At 35.5% G+C, this 22,339-nt stretch overlaps 1 protein-coding gene and 1 pseudogene across 1 annotated transcript; one reads left to right on the forward strand and one right to left on the reverse strand.

The window, feature by feature from the left end:
• The first annotated feature begins 233 nt into the window (after nucleotides 1-233).
• Nucleotides 234-1,852, forward strand: LOC110786328 (uncharacterized). The gene has a single exon (XM_021990872.2). The coding sequence runs from the start codon at nucleotides 1,195-1,197 to the stop codon at nucleotides 1,786-1,788; it is 594 nt and encodes a 197-aa protein (XP_021846564.2). The 5' UTR covers nucleotides 234-1,194; the 3' UTR covers nucleotides 1,789-1,852.
• Nucleotides 1,853-2,144: 292 nt separating this feature from the next.
• Nucleotides 2,145-22,025, reverse strand: LOC110786326 (uncharacterized; annotated as a pseudogene).
• Between the last annotated feature and the right edge of the window lie 314 nt (nucleotides 22,026-22,339).

A 22,339-nucleotide genomic window follows, 5' to 3' on the forward strand; every position in this document is an offset into this window, starting at 1 on the left:
CTCATCTTTTTACACACTTTCTTTCATTACTAAGTTCCGCTAATAGAGAAAGTATGGAAGGAAGGGGTGCCTTGTAAAACTATAACCGAGGTGTTGAGACAATGTAACTATTATTTCCTAATTCCGCAAGTTCTTTGATCAAGGATGCTACCATGAATTGGGGGCTGCAAGGGTCAAGTAACCTTGCTAAGATATAGCACATGTAACAAGTTCATTCAGTGGCTCTTTAATTTAGCTTACTTGATGCAATTATGTTATTAATTAGATTAAAGGATAAGAGAATAAAGAAATATACCAAAACTATTTTCATGTGCTTGTATAAGTATCAGAAATTAACGGGGGTAAGGATTCTCTATACGCCAAGCAAAAGATTTGATGCTGCAACATGAAGATCGCAGTAGATGATGGTTGGTTAACTTGATGAGCAAATAATTCTGATTGAGCTTAACTTTTACTATCAATACTCTAACCTAGGGATTTAACCTGAAGTATTAATTAGGGTGCAAGCTTTAAGACGTGAATACCAATTATTTATTACTCCATATATTTTTCCATGATTTATTTTTAGATTTTCTAATAATATTAATTTTGCAAAGTGAACAGGTAAATGCTATAGCTCAATTGGATATGGATATAGTGTTGAAATTTCAGGTTGCAGTTCGTATCTTATGCAGAATCGAGACTATTTTAAAAATGCGTTTTAATATATTAGCATAGATATGAAAGATTAATACTTTTTCTAAAATCTCTTTGGAGGGTTATGCGCGGGACAATTGAAGGTAGAACCGATGGATGTTAATTAGAAAAAATTGGTTATAGGTGGAAGACAAGGGTTAGTCACATGTAGGCAACGGAAAAGGAAAGATACCTGGAAGTGGACCTCCTTAAGTAGACATGAAGAAACATGAAATTGACATCCCTTTTGATTCACCTTGTAATTTAGTGACTTTATCTTAAATTTGCCAACCTCATTTAAATTCCCATTTGCAAAGAATTTTCATTTTAAGACTTTTTTTCTTTTTTTTTTTTTCTTTTATTCTCCTTTGCTTCCACCCTTCCTTCACAATGGGCTCCTTACAGGAGGAGAAAGGAACATACATCTCCCACAAGCAACCCTTTGTTTGCTAGCTCTCCATCTTCAATTCTTTTATATATTAATCCCTTTTTTCGATCGATCTCAATTCGGTTCCATTTATGGAGGATTGTAACACCCTTATATCCGATTGTATTATCATATCATGTTGTTGTCAATGCTTGCTCTTACAACTCGTGGTGTTCATGTTCCTACAACTCCCTCTTAGGGTGGCTCGGAAGACTAAGGAGTACGCCAAACGGAAGCTCTGGAACACAAGAAAGAAGAAGAAGAAGAAGAAGAAGAAGAAGAATCAGCAGCAAGATGATGAACAAAAGGTAGAAGAATATGATAATTATAATAGTGATGATAAAAGTGGAAAGTCAATGTCTTTGAGACTTCTTGAATTAGAAGGGATGGCTGTTAATGAGTTGCATAAGTGGGGGACTTGTATGGAAGAGGTTGATAAGGTTTTTGAGGATTTGTCTTTCAAGGGACAATTTGGATTTGGAAGTTTTTGGGGAACAAATTTTGTCAATAATCATCAAATTAATCATACTTTAAATAATAATAATAATAATACTAACAATAATAATAATAATAATAATAAATGTTATTGTAAATGTAATAGGAGGTTGACAAAGGAAGATGAATTAGATTTTGGCAGTCACGTTGTAAAGTTTCATTTGATTGAAATTATTGGTCGTTTTAGTTAAATTAGCTCCTCTTAATTTTATGTTATTTTTCTCATCATTATTAATTATTATCATCTCAAACCTCGCTTCTAAGGATCGACTACTTCTTATCACTACTTTCATTTTTAACTTTAGATTTGGACCTTTGATTTTGTTCAACTTTTTGAATACATTTGATACATGTATACTGCAGTTCAATTGTACACGCGGGTGTGATTTTAATACCTGGAAAATCTTACTGCATTTTTTTTAGGGGAAGAACAGAGCCAGAAAATTAAATTAAATCAAGCGAAAGAATTAATACAAATTCGCTCCGAATGAATATCGGTCATTGTAACATTGTCATTATATATTATATATTATATATAATGTACTCCTCATTGTAACCCACAAATCCCGTAGCCACAACCACCAGCCACCACATCCACATCAAACATAACCGAACTCTCAAAAATACCAAGTTGCTCCTTGTCATTATCTGCTGGCTGCTGCCCATTTAAACCTGTCAATGAACACACTCTGCATCCAGATTTTAGAGGCATGAGTAAACTCAAAAAGGAGTGCATTATAGTTTCCTCTGCCCCGCACACCGAGCATCTCCTAGTAGGTCGTATATGACAGTCGGTACATTACATCCATCATAACCAAACTCCCCTTACAAGCTCTCCAGATAAAGTGACTTAATTCAGGAGGCATGTCGAGTCTCCATACTATAGTCTCCATAGCTCGTCCTCATTTGCACCATTGAAAAGCTCCCAAGTTTTCTTAAATGACCAATTCGTCCCAACCAATATCCCGACCATACCGTGTAAAGCCCATCCGAGGTAGGCCACCAATATCTCATGTCCTTTGGCCATGAACGAGGCAACATAATTTCTAGTACTTCCTTCTGCTCCTCTTCATTGAACGTCGCTGCAACAACATCAGGTCTCCAACATCCTAGCTCAAAATCAATGAGCTCATTTACACACATATTACCATCATAATTTCCCATAGGAGTTGGCACACCAAGTGAGCCATCCCCCGGAATCCACGCATCCTCCCATTCCCCACTCTCCATTTCATCCCATCCAACAACAAAGATTTTGCCCCCCAAATACTTCGCCAATTATAGTCATTTTCACTTGATTAGTTCCTTCATCTTGTTCATTTTATTGTCATGGTGCATTTCCATCCCCAGGTTCATTTTATATCTTTCAAAAACCGTGAAGGTGGACTGACTGAACCCCTAGCTGTTGGTCCTGAGATTGATTTTTTCCATTTGAAGTTAATGGCCTATGTTGGGCCCAAGTGAGTGACTAATTGTGAACTCTTTTATGTAAAGTGCATAATAAGTTTTATTTTTTCATTTGTTTTGTGCATCGAATAATTTGCCATTTTGTTTGTTCATTGCTTTTAAATCTGTTATGGTAAGACAATCAAGGATGTACTTTAAATATAAATTTTATTGATCTTGGATAAAAGTACATGATAAGAAGGGATGACAACAATTTAGCCTCTTATTCTATTTTAGGAACGAAATGGAAGGGAGAATGACATAGAATTAGTTTGTAGTGCAATATTCTAAGTCTGAGCTTCTTTGAACTTTGAGTCTGTATCTTCAAGTTTCGGATAATCTTTAGTCTTCAGTGCAGCCAACAATCTAGTTTGTAGCTTAGCGTTTTCAGTCCAGTAGAGATTTGCTTATGAGTATGTCATTCTAAACATTCTGGTGGTGGAATGTTCGATATGGCAGAGGGTAAGTATGCCATAGTTGTCCTAAATGTTGTTTGGTGCTAAAAGAATGCTATGAGAAGTAAATTAAGTTTTAAACATTGTAGGTGAATGTTTAATCTTATTGGAGTATAATGCTCTCAACTTCATATCTTACATGGGAAGGGTCAAGACTCCGTCCTCAATTAGATATTGTATTGCATTCTTTAGGTGCCAACGCTGTTTGATAACATAACTTTTTCCCTGATGATACTCAAAATATTAGATATGGTCCCAATACTTGCCTTTAACACGAGGGTCCGGGGTGAGACCTATTGGACACAACATTCCCCGAGTTTTTAGTTTAGCAAGTATTTTTGTGTACGACTCACCTACCGGGGTGAATTTTCTGTCTTTATTCCACCTTTTAACCCTTTTTGGTTGACAAGCAAATTCATTTACTGTCTTTTGTTTTTCAAAGAGGGAACTCCGTCTCATTAGAGAGGTTAGTTCATTTATCCTTTGATGGTAACTATCTCAGGAGTAGGGTGCTCCGAAGTGTTGTAACCTATTCGGCGGATTAGGCAACTGAGATGATTACTTGGACCGTGCTCAAATTGATGAATTTGCTTGTGTTTTCCTTCTAAGGCGATGAGGCGAGAAGTAAGCTCTACAAGAGTAATCGTTATTAGATGGATATGCTCTTGAATGCTACTCATGTTCGGATTGGAAGTTAAAAGAGAGCGGATTTGATGAAGACTTCCCTAAATGATTAGAGTTTATGATGCCAAGAGACCGTTCCTTGAATTATGCTCAAATTAGTCAGGACCCTTAGGGAAGAGTTGATGAATTATTATTGTTTTTGAAAAGTAAAACTGAATTTTGAAAGTTGGATATGATCACCTAGTTCTTGATTAATGTTGACAGATTAACACTACCAGCAAGTTCAGATGATAAGGAATGCTTGGTCAATCTGAGTGGCAAACTGAGTACTTGAAGGTTTGGGTTGCCCGTTTAAAGGTAGTTTTCGTGTCCTTGATTAATTTATAGACTCGAGAAATGGGTTGCTCTAAAATCTGGACGATTAGAAATTAGATTGTCATGATCGTCTTAAGATTCGATTAAAATGACAAATTGAGTAAATGTCAAGTTTGCATTTTGGGAAATAATTCTGTGTCTATTAGTCAAGTGGGAGTTATAGTGCTCTCATGGTCTATACTTTTAAGATCTAGGTGATTTGAACGGAATGTAATAATCGCTTATAAATTAAGAGTGTTAATTTATTAATTTCGAGGCATGGACTGAGTTAATAACACCTTTAGATGGTGAATGCCGTCTATAACAACGTACTAATTATTTGGAATATGTTAGCACGCTATTTCGGACGACTCAAACTCAAAGGTTGGACATGGGTTTGACTCATTACACAAAACGGATTTTTATGAAACTGCTGGACTACAACAACTATAACTTTCAATCTGCTAACTGTTTTGGGCGGAAACTGACTCTGGGTGATGGAATAAGGATAAAACTACGGACTTATAGGTTATGGGCCTCACAGTTCTTAGTTAAACTCTTTTTATGCCCGTAGTGTTACTTTTGGCTTTACAGGTTGGTCTTTAGTTACAGGATGAGGATAAAAGGAACTATCCTAGGTGTAAGTGAACTCTAGGGGGGGGGGGGATTCTAAGTGTGTGAAGACTCTCCAGGATGTAATTCTAGGTGAATGATGCCTCTAACGGTAGACTTTAATGTTAGGTTATGATACATATGACATTACATAGATCATGCGGAAACAACCATTAACCCAGGACAACATATTATTTACACATAATCATATAGCATAATTTAGATGCATACTCTTTGTTGCGTGCCCTCCCTAGCTGCGCCCGAACCGAACAAGAACAAGTCTTTAGGACTCCAAGTGTCGTCCCTCCGTAGATAGTCCACAGCACGTCCGGATCCGCCTTAAGATTGACCAACTAGAATCGCCCTTAAGGTACTAGAAAATTTTGGCACTTTATGAGCAAGATGTGTGTTTTAATTTTCTCTCAAAAAACTCACTTTTGAATACTTTGAAACTTCTTATAAATTGTGAGTCCTAGCCTCATATTTATAGGGGTATGGAAAGGGAATCGAAATCCTATTCAGATACAAATTAATTAAACCTAGAATCCTACAAGAACTCTAATTTAATTAATTTATCAAATAGAATTAGGAATTTAATCATTAACCGAACTCTGCATGTTTTAGGAAACGTGCACGAACACAAACACTTGCACACACACGCACGGCAGCCACGATGGGCCCCATGCGTGCGCGCGAGCAGCAGCCCACGCAGCGCCCGCGCGCGCTGCGCAGCCTGCTGGGCCTGGCCTTGCGCTGGGCCTGGCGTGGCTGTTTGTGCGGCACGCTTGGCTTGCTGGGCGATGGCCTGGCTTCGTGCTGGGCCTCGTCCGGCAGGCCTCGTCCGATGCTTATTCGTACGATGCGCTTCCGATTAAATTTTCCGATTCCGGAATTCATTTCCGATACGAACAATATTTAATATTTCCGATTCCGGAATTAATTTCCGTTTCGAACAAATATTTAATATTTCCGTTTCCGGAATTATTTTCCGATTCCGGTAATATTTCCGATTCTGACAATATTTCCGTTTCCGGCAATATTTCCGATTCTGGCAATATTTCCATTTCCGATAATATTTTCCGATACGTACCATGTTTCCGTTTCCGGCAACATCTACGACTTGGATAATATTTATATTTCCGATACGATCCATATTTCCGTTTCCGGCAATATCATCGTTTCCGGAGTATTCATTTCTTGCCTGTGACGATCTTAGCTCCCACTGAAACCAAGATCCGTCGGTTCCGAATATTCATAGGTGGAGTATTTAATGCCATTAAATACTTGATCCGTTTACGTACTATTTGTGTGACCCTACGGGTTCAGTCAAGAGTAAGCTGTGGATTAATATCATTAATTCCACTTGAACTGAAGCGGCCTCTAGCTAGGCATTCAGCTCACTTGATCTCACTGAATTATTAACTTGTTAATTAATACTGAACCGCTTTTATTAGACTTAACATAGAATGCATACTTGGACCAAGGGCATTATTTCCTTCAGTCTCCCACTTGTCCTTAGGGACAAGTGTGCATTTCCTAATTCCTTTGTCGCTCGATGCTTGCTCTTGAACATAAGGTAAGAGTTGTCATCCTTATTATGTCCAGAGGTGTTCCTCGGTTTCAGAGTTCAACTGATCAAATAAACAGATAATCATAGCCTATGATTCATCCGAGCACGGCCATGCATTTCACAGTTTCTAGCTCTCCGAGTGGCCTTGTACAACTTTTAAGCATCTCATCCCGATTTATGGGAGGACAATCCCAATCTTGCGATCTTGAGATTAGACTTCGTTTGATAGGTGATTACCTGAGCGTTGCCTTTATAGCCTCCTTTTACGGTGCGATGGTTGGTCAACGTCAAAGCAACCAGTTCTCTAACAAGTAATCTCAAATCACTCAGGTATTGAGGATTTAGTGTCTAATAATTTAATGAAATTTACTTATGACAGATTTTCATCTCTTACAGTAAAGTTTCATAGGTCTTGTCCGATACTAGTCTTCCCAAAGTAAGTATCTATGCAAATGATTATGACATTGCCATGTCCACATAGTTCAAGAAACAGAACTACTAGTCATCTTGCATTCTAATCGTCTAACGTTTTCTATGCGTCCAATTTTATAGAAAACTCCGATTAGGGACCATTTTCAACCTTTGACATTCAAGTTCACTTGATAGACATTTCTTAGTCACAGGACTGGTCCTGACAGTCTATCTTGAATATATCGTCAAATTTGAAGGGACTCATCATTTAATACTAAACCAAGATTAAATGGAATATGAAAATACATTTCATATATGATAAATGTTCAACCCCAATGTTTTATAACCATGGGCCTCAAACCCATCTTCTAAAACAATTCATGGAATTCAAAGCTATGCTTGATTTCCAGTGCTACAATGTGAGTGTTGCTTCTCACTTGTTGCATAGGTTTAGTTATCATGCTTTGCCAATCTTAATATCCTTTTCATCGAATGTTCTTCGAGATATGATGATAAGATCTTTTCGAGTTTGTTTATTATGTGATCTAGTCTTTCTTACTTCGATGGTGGTTTTACTCATTTTGCAATGAAGAACCATCAAGTTAGCAGACGTTTTTCTTGCTTCAAGAGTGGTTCTACGCATTTTTCAATGAAGAACCATCAAGCCAGCAGACAGGTGATCTACCCAAGTTCAGTGAAGAACTTTAAACAACCCTGTTTTATTGCTTCTTAGGCAACAATTACTTTTACTTCAACTGTTGCTAATGATGCTTTGTTTGGATTTACTTATCCAAGCAGTTCACAGACATGTGGAAAACTTTCCAGCTGTATCTTAGAACATAGAAATTAATATTTTAATTTCCCACGCAACAACTCATGGTCTCCAATCCATGTTGCCATTTCAAAACACGATGCTCTATAGCTCGTCCTTATCAATGATTAACTCCAAAGGGTCTTGCTTGATCCTTTGCCAGTGTTTATGCGTGTAGCATCAATATTTAGCATATCTTTATTTCCTTGAATCAAGAACTATTCCTATGTACCTTTTCAAGTACCATAAGTATTCTTGATCTCAATCTAGTTGATCTTCACTTAGATCAATAGAGATTGGTATATGTTCGTCATGCCTAAAGTCATACGATACATTTTTGGCGATCCTCATATTATATCATACATGATAAATTCTTTTGCAGAATAATTCCCAATTGAATTCTATTCATGTAACTTTAGCTTATCTAGTTTCAGTAGATACTGAATTCGGCTAAATTCTTTGACATATAATATAGGTTAAGAATCTTATTTAGATCCTTTGATGTTTAACTTAGTAAATTCTTATACATAGTTCAAACATCCTTTACTTAGATTTATTCACATGGGTCGAATATCTCCAATGGAGACTTTCGTGTTTGATTTAGTAAATGCCATTACTTAATCCAAAACAATATCATAAGATCTTTGTAAATAGATCTTAATACCCAGTATGTACTAAGTTTCGCCATGGTCCATCATTGATGAATAATTTCAAATCTAAGTCATTAGCATTTGAATGTTATTTCACAATAGAGAGATATGTGTGTAATACACATAGGACCAATTAAGTTTTAAGTACTCCCACTAAACTTCTTATATATCTATAAGAATCATGTATATTTTATGAAACTAAAATACTTATTAGCTTCACTAAAATACAGTTCTAATTCCCAATTGCTTGCTTAAATCTGGACTTAGATTTCATAAGCTAGCTTTCCTTTTCAAGCATTTATTTGGATCCACAAATCCTATGACATACCATGTACATAGTTTATTCCAACATTTGATTGAGGAATACGTTTTGTCATCCAATTGCCATATGTACCAATATGCAATCATTGCTTGAATTATAGACTTAAGCATTACGATTTTGCATGAGGTTTCAACACAATCCATGCCATGAATTTGCTTGTAACCTTTAGCAACTAATCTAGCTTTGTGTGTGAACACAATTCCATGTTTGATGGTTTTTATCCTTAAAACAAACTTGCAACCAATAGGTGTGAAACTATTCTTGCAAATCAACAAAATTTCAATTTTGTCATCAAAACATTGAGTATGTTTTATGGCCTCTAACCATTTAAAATATTTGAGTCTATATATGGCCTCTAACCATTTTAGGGAATCTAGGTTTCGTCATAGCTTTCTTACAAGTCATAAACTCATTAATCTACATGATAATAGTTTGACTGCAAGTTGTAGGTTTCTTCACTGTCGAATAGAAGAATCTCATAGTTTCATTGACCAGAACTCTATGTTTCCTTACTATCTAATAGAAGAATCTCATAGTTCCAGTGACTTGAACTCTATGCCTACTTGGGTATAGAACATCAAACAATAGAATATCAACAGGCACTTTGAGAGTCCTTTGAATATTCTATTCTCCTTGAAGCACTTGTAAAGTCTTCTAAGAGATGTCTATTCTTTAAAAGCTACTTCTAAAGTCCTTTCAGAATAAGTTCGGATTTTCTGAAGCACTTCGAAAAGCCTCCGGAATGTCCGTTTATGTTTGTTGTTCGCCTCGAAAACTTTCGAGGTCTATTTTCTCCCACTTGTCATTTTGGAAACGAATCTCCAAAAGGACATTATTTCGAGCAAACAAACATTATGTTCTCAAAAAATTCGTGGTAGAAACAATACCCTTGTGTCTCATTTGAATAAATCACAATGAAACATATATCTATACTTGGGCCTTAGTTTGTCGAATGACAAACACTAAGCTCCCACTGAGTTTTGCAACTCTCTAGATATATTTTAGAAAAGTTATTCTGAAATTACTTTTCAATAGCTTTGGCGAATTTGGTTTAGTTTGGTGGTAGTTGAGCATTTTGTTTTAGAAATTATAGGAAAAGTCTTTATGATTCATCATTGATCGAATCAAGTACTAATTGACTTCGATCATTCCAACGTAGATATGCCATATCTTATGGAGCTAGATCTTGAAATTACAACACACAATCATTGATGATCATATTTGGTCTCAAGTAATCATTAACATGATCTAACCTAGATCTTTATGATTTCTTACCAAGTGGATTTTATACTTCTGAATCTTTGAACTAGCCAAACAGATTCAACTTATATCATATTTGAGTAAATAAACCTATATTCACTCAAATCCATGTGAAATAATAAAGTCATAAAATCTTTCTTTAGCTTTGAACTCCATTGTCTAGGCGTTCTAACAATAGTTCATATCTTTTGTTACTTTCAACAAGTAAGACTAGTTGTCTTAAAATGATCTAGAAATCAATCAACTTTCAGAAGTCCATCAAAATAGAGCTTATGAATGTTAACTTGTTGATATGGTCTAAGCAACAATGCCAAAGATTTGTGGAACTCAAATCAAGGGGTTGATTTGAACCTAGTAAAGTTCTTTAAAGAGTTGTTTGTTTTAATCAAGCATATTGACTCAACCTGTAATTGACCATTTCATTCAAATAAACAAACAAACATTGTTTTTGTTTTTCTTGAATGTGAGTCTTTCTGTGTTTGAAAACAGAAATTTAGGTATGTTGATTATGGAACAAAATAGCCATTAAGTTCCAGCCTTTGAAAGGACTTAAAACAAACTTAGATGATCCTACAATCAATGTAGCATTGCCATGCTTCATTTCCCACTTGTAGGTCATTAGTGTATCCTAGCTTCCATTGTTTGAGTTATTACCGAAGTAAGAATCTCAAGCGGTATATGATACCAAGGAAGTTTGATTGCTAGGTCACTTCTCTTTAAACATAAACTTATAGGTAGAAACGGAATCGTAAATTCCTTTCATTTGTTCCTCGTTATCCTATTTCTTGTACCCTTTCTTATAGTCTTAAGAATTGAATTCTTCAGTGTTGACTTTTATACTTTGTTAGACATGTCCAATGTCACCAACAAGGTTCTTTACCATTTTATGTTGAATATTCTGTTTCAACTAGATGATCTTACCAGAAGCTTCTAAAGTTCTCTAAGCATCGATCTATTCGAATGTCTAGGGACTAGACTCATTCGAGAATTAAATGGACAAAGATATTAGGTTGTTAACCATTGGTAAAGCTGAGCGTATTAAACTCAATGCTTTATGATCTCAAAACTACATTGTATTTTGAATTCACAAGCACCAATTGGTTTGCCATTCGATTTTGATATTCAAAAACAACCATAAAAGTCGATATAAGAAATGTACATTTTAAATTGCTCACTTTCTCTCTATTCCGTGAATCGTTCTTGGATTCACTACCAATTGAGGAAATTTACTGTTACCTTTCTAAAAGGATTTATTGCAGTGCAAGATATTTAATTATAAACAATAATTAAAACATACATTGAAGCATGCAAAGTCTAAACATTTATCATGAATAATAACTTGAAATTAAAGCAACCATGCAATTCAAACAAGTTATTAGCATTTTATTCGATTTTATTGTTCCGGTAGGTGTGAATAAAATGATTCCAAGACCCTAAAATCATTGAAGAACTAAGCACAGTTTGTCGACTTAATCCTAAAACATCTTAGGTAAGCAAAAGCCTTTTGCTAATAGTCTAGAAACTATTCTTGGTTAATAGGTACGTCTAAGAACTTATTAGGTAAACCTATCGATTTTGCCACGACATAAAAGGACTCCTTACTTATATCGTTGAGTTTCACCAAAACTAACGTGTACTCACAATTATTTGTGTACCTTGCCCCTTTAGGACCAATAAGTAACACCTCGCTGAGCGAAAACTATTACTAGATTGATGTAAAGGATATCCAAGCAAGTGTATATTTTGGCATGGCACCTTATAACTCAATTTTTAAGTTTGGAACTTAAGGCTCTTACTATGTTGGTTAGATTTTAAGTGAACTAAAATCCTTAATCATGCAACATAATCAAGCTTTTGATCTCATGCATTTTAAGACATATTTAAAAGCAATAAATAACTTAAAACATGCATAAGATATTTGTGATCTAGTATGGCCCGACTTCATCTTGAAGCTTTAACTTCAAAGTCCGTCTTGAAAATCTTCGTGGGAGGCACCATTTTCTTCAAATAGGATAAGCTATAACTAATTACAACTATTTGATGGTACGCAGACCATATTTGAATTGAAAAATAACTTTGGTACTTTAGACCAATTACATTCAAATTAATGGTACGCAGACCATATTTTCTATCCTATTTGGGCCATACTAGTCACTTCATAACCTGCAAAACAGTACATATACAATATATACCATTCACCCATTCATTATCATGAATGGCCCACATAGCTGGTTAGTAAAACTCATTATGCATCACGTAAACATTTGCAGCAATTAATCAAGGGCACCAATAATCTACCAATTATTCAGTCCTTATTAATTCTAATCAAGTTGTTTTAACCTTAAGGATTTGTAGACCTAATCAAGAGTTTATGACTAAAATACGCTCCCACTTAAACCAATAAATTCATATGCTTTACTAATTTTAAACATAAAAATGTATTTCTAGTCTAACCGGAAACATACAAATTTAATTAAAATTTAAAGCTCATGTAAATTTATAATTGAATCCAAAAAGTTTAATTTAATTTCAGTCGTATTTAAATTAATTCATGATTTTAATTTTAGTAAAATAATTAGAATAAATAAAATTTATTATAATTACAATATTCAAAATTAAAATCCAAGAAAATAATTTAAATTATTAATTTTAAAATTAATTAAAATTACGTGAACTGAAATTTTCAAGTTAAACATTCAAAACGATCTTTAATCGTAACGCAAACACCCTACGCGTTGCACCCCCATGGGCCGCACGCACACAGCCATTGCTGGCCATGTGTGCGCAGCCCATGCGCTCGTCGCATAGCTGCTGCATCCCCATCGCAAGCCTCCGCACGCATTGGTGCTCGCTGCGCGCGCCATCGCTCATCGCACGCGAGCTATCGCTCGCAGTGCGCGCGCGACATCGCTCGCTGGGCGCGCGACATCGCTCGCTGTGCGGGCGACATCGCTCGCTGTGCGCGCGACATCGCTCGCTGTGCGCGCGAGTCCTCGCTCGTTGTGCGCGCGAGCAATGCTGGGCGCAGCGCTCGTGGCACGCGAGCTTGCGCTCGCTGCGCGCGAGGCTGCGCGCTCTTGTGCGAGGCAGCGCGCGTTGTGGCGTAGCTCGCTTGCTGCCCACACGCGACTGCCTTGGCTCGCCCTTCGCCCATGCCCATTCGTCCATTGCTCGTGGCACACGACACAAGGCAGGGCTGCTGCCTTGTGCTCGTGCACTACGCCCTTGCTCATTGCATTCGTGCCGCACGGGCGACGAGCTCCCTTGCTCGTCGTCGCATGCCCGCATTATACAACACCCCTTAAGGGTAACACGAAGCGTCCATTGCTTCGTGCGTGCAAGTTTTATGAACGAATCGCATAAAAATTTAAAATTTATATTTAAAATTAATGACAAATTAATAAATAATATTAATTTCATAATTTTAGGGCGAAAAAATCGAAAATTTATTATTCAATTGATTTCCGATTGTTATGGATTCAAGTCTAGGTCATAAAAATTTAAAATTTATCATAAATTTACAATTTTTATGGTGGTTTTTAATCATAGGTTTCTAATTAAATTACAATTAATTATGAAAATCAAATTAATTCTAAATTATTCTAATTTTCAACAAATTAATCATAATTACAAATTAGATTGCATAATTAACAAGACTAGGCATTCAAACCTGTTAAACATATGCAGTAGGTCAATCAAAAATTCAAGATTTATCAACAAGAATCGCAAATATTTTAATTTAACATCTTAAATTTACGAAATTTTGCATTCGAAAAACTAAAACCTTCGAAAAGTCATAGTTAGGCTTCGAATTTGAGAATTCTGGGTTCGGCAGAAAAATAATATTTTTGTCAAAATTTTAGAATGCCTTTTACATGCGGAATTGACACAAAAATCACTCAATTCGGATGAGTAACGAAGAAACTGCCGAAAAACTGCGTACGTATAATTAAATAAACGCAATTTGCAATTAATTAACAATTACGAAAATTAATCACCCCTTTTAATTCTTGCAAATTTGTAATATTTAACCATGTTCATGCAATTTAGATTATGAAAATAATAAGGGGCTCGTGATACCACTGTTAGTTTATGATACATATGACATTACATAGATCATGCGGAAACAACCATTAACCCAGGACAACATATTATTTACACATAATCATATAGCATAATTTAGATGCATACTCTTTGTTGCGTGCCCTCCCTAGCTGCGCCCGAACCGAACAAGAACAAGTCTTTAGGACTCCAAGTGTCGTCCCTCCGTAGATAGTCCACAGCACGTCCGGATCCGCCTTAAGATTGACCAACTAGAATCGCCCTTAAGGTACTAGAAACTTTCGGCACTTTATGAGCAAGATGTGTGTTTTAATTTTCTCTCAAAAAACTCACTTTTGAATACTTTGAAACTTCTTATAAATTGTGAGTCCTAGCCTCATATTTATAGGGGTATGGAAAGGGAATCGAAATCCTATTCAGATACAAATTAATTAAACCTAGAATCCTACAAGAACTCTAATTTAATTAATTTATCAAATAGAATTAGGAATTTAATCATTAACCGAACTCTGCATGTTTTAGGAAACGTGCACGAACACAAACACTTGCACACACACGCACGGCAGCCACGATGGGCCCCATGCGTGCGCGCGAGCAGCAGCCCACGCAGCGCCCGCGCGCGCTGCGCGCTGCGCGTGCTGTGCGCGCTGTGCGCGCTGCGCAGCCTGCTGGGCCTGGCCTTGCGCTGGGCCTGGCGTGGCTGTTTGTGCGGCGCGCTTGGCTTGCTGGGCGATGGCCTGGCTTCGTGCTGGGCCTCGTCCGGCAGGCCTCGTCCGATGCTTATTCGTACGATGCGCTTCCGATTAAATTTTCCGATTCCGGAATTCATTTCCGATACGAACAATATTTAATATTTCCGATTCCGGAATTAATTTCCGTTTCGAACAAATATTTAATATTTCCGTTTCCGGAATTATTTTCCGATTCCGGTAATATTTCCGATTCTGACAATATTTCCGTTTCCGGCAATATTTCCGATTCTGGCAATATTTCCATTTCCGATAATATTTTCCGATACGTACCATGTTTCCGTTTCCGGCAACATCTACGACTTGGATAATATTTATATTTCCGATACGATCCATATTTCCGTTTCCGGCAATATCATCGTTTCCGGAGTATTCATTTCTTGCCTGTGACGATCTTAGCTCCCACTGAAACCAAGATCCGTCGGTTCCGAATATTCATAGGTGGAGTATTTAATGCCATTAAATACTTGATCCGTTTACGTACTATTTGTGTGACCCTACGGGTTCAGTCAAGAGTAAGCTGTGGATTAATATCATTAATTCCACTTGAACTGAAGCGGCCTCTAGCTAGGCATTCAGCTCACTTGATCTCACTGAATTATTAACTTGTTAATTAATACTGAACCGCTTTTATTAGACTTAACATAGAATGCATACTTGGACCAAGGGCATTATTTCCTTCATTTAACTTGGTTTAGACTTTAAGAAACAATTATGGTTAAGACTCTAGGTGAGCTTAGGCTTTAATGGATATGATGAATTCAAAGGATGACTCATATAAAGGGTGACAGACTCGGCTAGGATTTTTTACTCGACTTGACTCGTCATTTACCTCGAATGTTATTAAGCGATTATAACGAGTAATTTGGTGTAAATCCATTTTTTCCTTTTTTTAAACTGATTTTTGAAAACTGACTTTTTTCGTTTATAGAAACTTTTGCTGTTTTAGTGAACGTCAAAGGTTATTTTAGCAAAAACGGCATTACGCCGGACATTAGTGTTATTAGTGTTATTAGAGGACTAATAAATATTTTACGAATCGTATTTTTTTAGTCATGCATATTTAGAAGCTACTAACAGGAATTGAACCAATAGGCGCTAGAAAATTCTAGCGTTGGGATGAGCGGTGCCAGAAATTTCACGCGCAGGCTTGTTGTGCGCTGGTTATTTCCAGCGCTTGCAATTCCTTTTGTTGCTTATTCGTGCAGTTGGCTTTGTTATTGTTTTGTTTCAGTAGACTTTCCCGTAGCTTTATTTTACCGATCTAAGCCCTTTGTTTGAGCATCTATGCATTCAAACATTCAGCGTTCCGGCACGAAAAGATGTAACTTGTGCGTACTGGCCTTTGGGGTTGAGTTGTAAATGCTAGTTTAGGTTAGTTTTCGTGTACATTTACTATTTTAGAAATGAACATTTATTCATTTATTTGAAAATGAACATTTATTTACTCATTCGAATAGGAACGTTTATCTAATTATTTGGCAATCCTCATTTATTCAACCAATTTAGAAATGAACATTCATCTACTGATTGTGAACTAAGTATTTACTAATTTTAAAATGAACTTAGTTATTGCATGACTATGTTATTACTTTTGACATATATTTACATATATTGAGCAATTAAAACATGTCAAATAACATATTTTACCAAAAATATGAATATTTTACTATTTTAGGCATTGCTTATGTAAAATTGTACTTGAATTACAAGATATCAGTAGAAATCATCCGCTTATTTATCTATATATTCAATCTCGAATCTTGCTTTTGATGCAGTCTCGAGTTCTTATACTTTTGAATGTGTGTATGAATTGTGATTTGAACACAATATTTGACTTTCACGGTTTCAATTTCCTCATTATTGTAGGCTGAAAATGAAAATAGTAAGTAATTTGATATGATGATCACAACTAATTTAAAAATGAACATTTATTGATTTGAAAAGGATAAGCATGCAAAGAAAAAAAATAGGTTAAAAAGAAAGAACAGAGGGTTTAAAAGATGCTCATTAATAGAACAAGAAAGAACAAAAATACAAAAGGCATGAACAAATTAAACAAAAAGTATGAACAATTTCATTATAAACATTAACTCGATGATTATTATGAACAAATAAACAAGAAAGAACAAACAATATAAAAAGAATGTGAAATTCCAGAATAAAAATAAACAAACAACCATTATGAACAATTTTATAATGAATTTAAAAAAACAACATGAAAGAACAAACAATACAACAAGAAAGAACAAACAATACAAAAAGAAAGAACAAATAATACAAGCGCTTGTAAAAACATAAAAAACTAGTGAACAGCTTAATTTTATTATAAACATGAACCATATGATTATTATGAACAAACAAACAAACAAGAAAGAACAAATAATTCAATAAAAAAGAACTAACAATATAAAAAGAACATAAAATTCCAGAAGAAAGAACAACAACAATTATGAACAATTTTATAATAAATTTTAAAAACAACATGAAAGAACAAACAGTACAACAAGAAAGAACAAATAATACAACATGTGCGTCGTTTTTTGGGGGGTACAACCAGAGTTGGATGTACCCGGGTACATCAGTTAGGGGTTAGTGAAAATGGGGTTTGGAATTTGTTGAGTGGAATTGGGCTGGGCCTCAGTTTGATTTTTGTAAAATATTAGGCTGTAAAGAAGTGGATTGTGCCATATTGTAGAAGTATAGGTTGACTTGTCATGGCCTATTTTTCCACAAGCTAGTAAACATTGAGAATTGACATTTTCGTAAACAATGGATTGATTGATGCCACATACCCAGACTATTTGGTGACTAGAGGTTGTACCAGGTCAATTTTCAAACAGACACTTGCATATCTAGCCCGTGTTAGAGCATGTTCAGCCCTGTCTTATCTTAAGACTTACTTCAGATGCCACATCAGCTTTTTACTAATTTTAATAATTTTTTATGTGCTAAGACTTGCTAAAACTCAACTAAAATTTTCTCTTCACCCCTAAGATTCAATTAACATTTCTCAATACATCTACATGACATCACCCACTTTTAGGATGACATCACCCATGTGAGTGTCCAAGTCTTAAATTGAGTCTTGAAAAACCAAGACTCCACTTAAGACTTTGTTAAGACAAAAGGAGATAAATGGATGAAATTATGGAAGTCTTGTCTTAAGATAAGGGTGAGTTTATCCCCAGACTCACCTCTAATATTCACTCTACCACATCAACTTTCCACTAACTTTTTTATTATTCAGACTCACATAAGACTCTTCCTATTTTTACACATTATCATCAGACTCACCTAACTCCTAAAATAATATTTTATGTATATTATTTTTGGTACATTTTCTAAATAATATTGAAATTATGTTTTCTTATATACAACAAAGTATATGGAATGCCGGAAGTGGATTCGACACTAACGGGTGTAATGAAAGGTTGATCTATATTTTGACTAGTATGAGTGGATTGGGAATTTGGTGTTTGGAGAAATTGGGTTAAATTTTTCACTTGTTCGTTTCTCATATTCTGAGATTCAATTTTTTTTTTAAGAATAAAAATATAATTATAAATCAAGTTTGAAGAAAAATTGATTAAAAATATAAAAGTTTTTTTTGAGTGAAATAAGATAAATTAAGTTTGATGATGTGGCATGATTTGATTGGGGGGAGAAAAAAGTGGAGTCTTAAGTGAGTCTTGGATTTTCAAACTCACTTCATGACTTGGTGTAGTCTTTTACCTTATTATCCCAAGACTTAGACTAGAGACTCATCTCGAGACTCCCTTCAAGATTAGGGATAAACTCACCTTAATATTGATGATGTCATTCCAAGTCTTAAGACTTAGGGTGAGTTTATCCCTCAGACTCAAACCCAATCTTCAGACTGTGCCACATCAGCTTTCCACTAACTTTTACCTTCTTTTAATTCTTCAGACTCACTCCAGACTCATTCCAGTTTTATACTTTATCCCTCAGACTCTCTCCAGACTCTCTACCAAAAGTTTAAGATATTATTTTATAGTTAATCTATTTTATGTTTTTTTTTCTATGAATGTTAATTACTTTTCGAATATATATCGACTATTATATCATTTAAATTACAATTTATGTAATTATTTATTTAAGATTTTAAGCTTACTTTAATTTTATATAAATTATGGGACACAAATTGAGTACATTTTAAAAATAATGACATAATTTAAAGGCATAAACATAATTAGTTGCATACATAATAGCTAAAACATAAAAGAAGTACAACCACATGAAATTGAAAATTACACACGAAATTTAATTAGCGTCTCCTCCAAAACGCGACCATATGTGTTCCACCAAATCGTGCTGTAGCTGGTGACATTGGGCTCGGTTGCGAATTCGCGTATGATTTTCAAAGTACCTGCTCCGGTTTACATAATAATTTCTAAGTAGACCAGTATGAAGTTGTGGACCTTCACTTTGATTCCTTGCTACTGTATAGTTAACGCTAGTTGATAGGCTGTCGTACACCCGTCAAAAGTAAAATCCTAACGAAACCTCCTAACAATGTAGTAGGGTAAGCATGGTCGAATCCACAGAGAGATGGCTATTTAAATATAGCTTTCATGGTATGGCGAAACTAACAATGTCACGAAATTTAGGATTGAATGTTTAAACTAAAATAAAGGAAAATAAACTAAAAAATCTAGGGCAATGGTTCACCATGTTCATAGTTCAAAATCAATCAAAACATCATCGACAATTCAAATATTCAAATTATCCAAAGCACAGGTTAATCCTACGGCCGGGTCTTAACACTCTCAATTCAACATAATGCAGTACGATCGCTAACATAATCAGAATTGCTAGTTGTAAGTAAGTCTCTAAAATTCAATCTTTCGATTCTGAACCCTATTAGCATGATTTAATCAAACAATTGATCAGATTGCAAAGATTAACAATATAAACCTAATCAACTAGAAATATCAATGAATAATCAAACCATGAATAATAATAATAAAGATTCATAATATAAACATGGATTCCCAAACCCTAGAAAGCAAACTAATCAATCATGAAAATAAATTATGAAACTTAAGTCTAGGAATGAAAACATAATTAAAAGCGATAAATAAAATAAAGAGAAAAATCAATAATACCTCAAAGAATTACATTAATGGAGTAAGTAGAAAAACTAGGGTTCATGAAAAAGAGAAGAGAGAAAAGGAACGTGAAATAGAATTCTAAGGGAATTATAACATAAAGGAAAATAAAAGCATAAGGGAAAATAAATTAATTCCCTGAAGTATTTATATGCTTCCTAAATTCTAAACAAAATAGGAAATAATAATAATTACATAAGTTATCATTTAATTGAACGATCACGAGAAGCGACGCAACGAACCCACGCGGAAGTAGTTGGGCGGAGAAACCAGCGGCCCCGCTGGTTGGTCGCTGGTTTTCGCACCCAGGGAGAAAAGTTGGGTCTGCGTTGTGGGCCGTGGGCGAATCGGATAGTCGAGCCATCTTGTTTATGTCATAACTCTCGTTCTACAATGCCTATAAGGACATGTGACCTGCCGTTGGAAAGATCTTGAAGCCTACTTTTTAGCCCAATCAAAATCGTCTCATTCCGACATGTAGAACTTGAGATATCATCAAAAGAGTGAACGCTTGTCCGTTTTGATGCTTAGAAAAATAGCGTTTAGCTTCGTTGTTGACTCAAAATTATCCCTAGAGACATGCAATGATCCTCGAGTCAACATTCCATCCGTTCATCATCCAAATCAACTCATAACACTCCGAAAGCATCCAAATGACCGTGAAATCACCTGAAACATTAAAGAAAACACAAACGGGGCGTAATAGAGTACGACAATGATAATTTATGCAAATGTGACCCTAAATGCAACTAAAATGATATAAATGCCTAATAATATAATGCAACCTAAATGTGCCTAAAATACCCTATACAAATATGACTCATCACTAGTGGTCAATTCGGTATCATCTCTTTCATCCTCAATAATCATATTATGTAATATGATGCATGCTTTCATGATATCGCCAACTTCACTTTTTTTCCATAAACGTACGGGGTTGCAAACAATCGCAAATCTCTTTTGGAGCACCCCAAAAGCTCATTCTATATCCTTCCTTGCACCTTCTTGATGTTGAGCAAATAGTTTTCTTTTTTCAGATAACATGTTTGCTCGAGGAATAGTTTTGACGAAAATAGGCCATTCAGGATAGATACTATCTGCAAGATAGTATCCTATATTTTACATGCTTCCATTTATCGTGTACTGGATTTCAGGACCTTGACCTTCAAGCAACTCATCAAATATCGGAGATCGATCCAAAACATTGATATCATTGTTAGATCCTGCAACACCAAAATATGCGTGCCAAATCCATAAATCATAAGAAGAAAAAGCTTCTAATATCATTGTTGGTACACCTTGATGACCTCCAGTGTATTGACCTTGCCATGCCGTGGGACATTTATCCCATTGCCAATGCATACAGTCGATACTACCAAGCATATTAGGGAATCCACGAGATTCCCCGATTTGAAGAAGACGTCGAGTGTCATCGACTATTGGCCTTCTCAAGTAATGAGGTTCAAAAACCTCTATTACACAAGTACAAAAGTTCTTCAAGCATTGTAGTGTCGTACATCTAGCAATTCGCACGTATTCATCTACGACATCACCAACCATTCCATAAGCCAATAACCGAATGGCAACAACGCATTTTTGAAGTGGGGAGATAGATTTCCTACCAATAGCATCAAATCTTTGTTGGAAATATTCAGAATGATTTTCAAGAGCATTGACGATGCGAAGGAATAGCTCCTTTCTCATTCGGAACCTTCGACGAAATTGTTGTGCACTATACACTGGGTTGCTTGAGAAGTAATCATTCCATATGCGCTCATGCCCTTCCTCATGCTTTCTTTCTGTGTTTTTCTTTTCTTTCTTGTTTTAGTAGGGTTTGAAGGTGATGTATCTTCAATCACATGATTTAGGATATCATCAACTAAACCTGTGGAAATGTCACCCCCCATATATGAATCATATGTTTGATTATACAATTCATCAAAGGTGTTGGGAGGGTTAAAGTATGACATTATCACTATGCTTTGATGTTTATAATTTTTTAGGGGATTTGTGGAAAGGTTGCTACGAGAATTTGAGCTCAAAAATGGGTAAATATATAGAAGTTTTGGAAGTTAATAATTCAATGCACAATATTCAAATAACTCAATGAGTACTGCAACAATAATGCACTGCTCGTTGGTACAATAATTCAAAAAAAGAGTGCAATGATATCTGACAAAGTTACTGAAAAGATGGATGTGAGGTAACAAGTCATGCATTGATATAGACTTGGAGGTGACAACTCACAGAAGTTGGAATCAATTCACTATTATTGTTTTGATTA

This window comes from Spinacia oleracea, chromosome 3 (genome assembly GCF_020520425.1).
Source record: "Spinacia oleracea cultivar Varoflay chromosome 3, BTI_SOV_V1, whole genome shotgun sequence".
NCBI classification, from domain to species: Eukaryota; Viridiplantae; Streptophyta; class Magnoliopsida; order Caryophyllales; family Amaranthaceae; genus Spinacia; species Spinacia oleracea.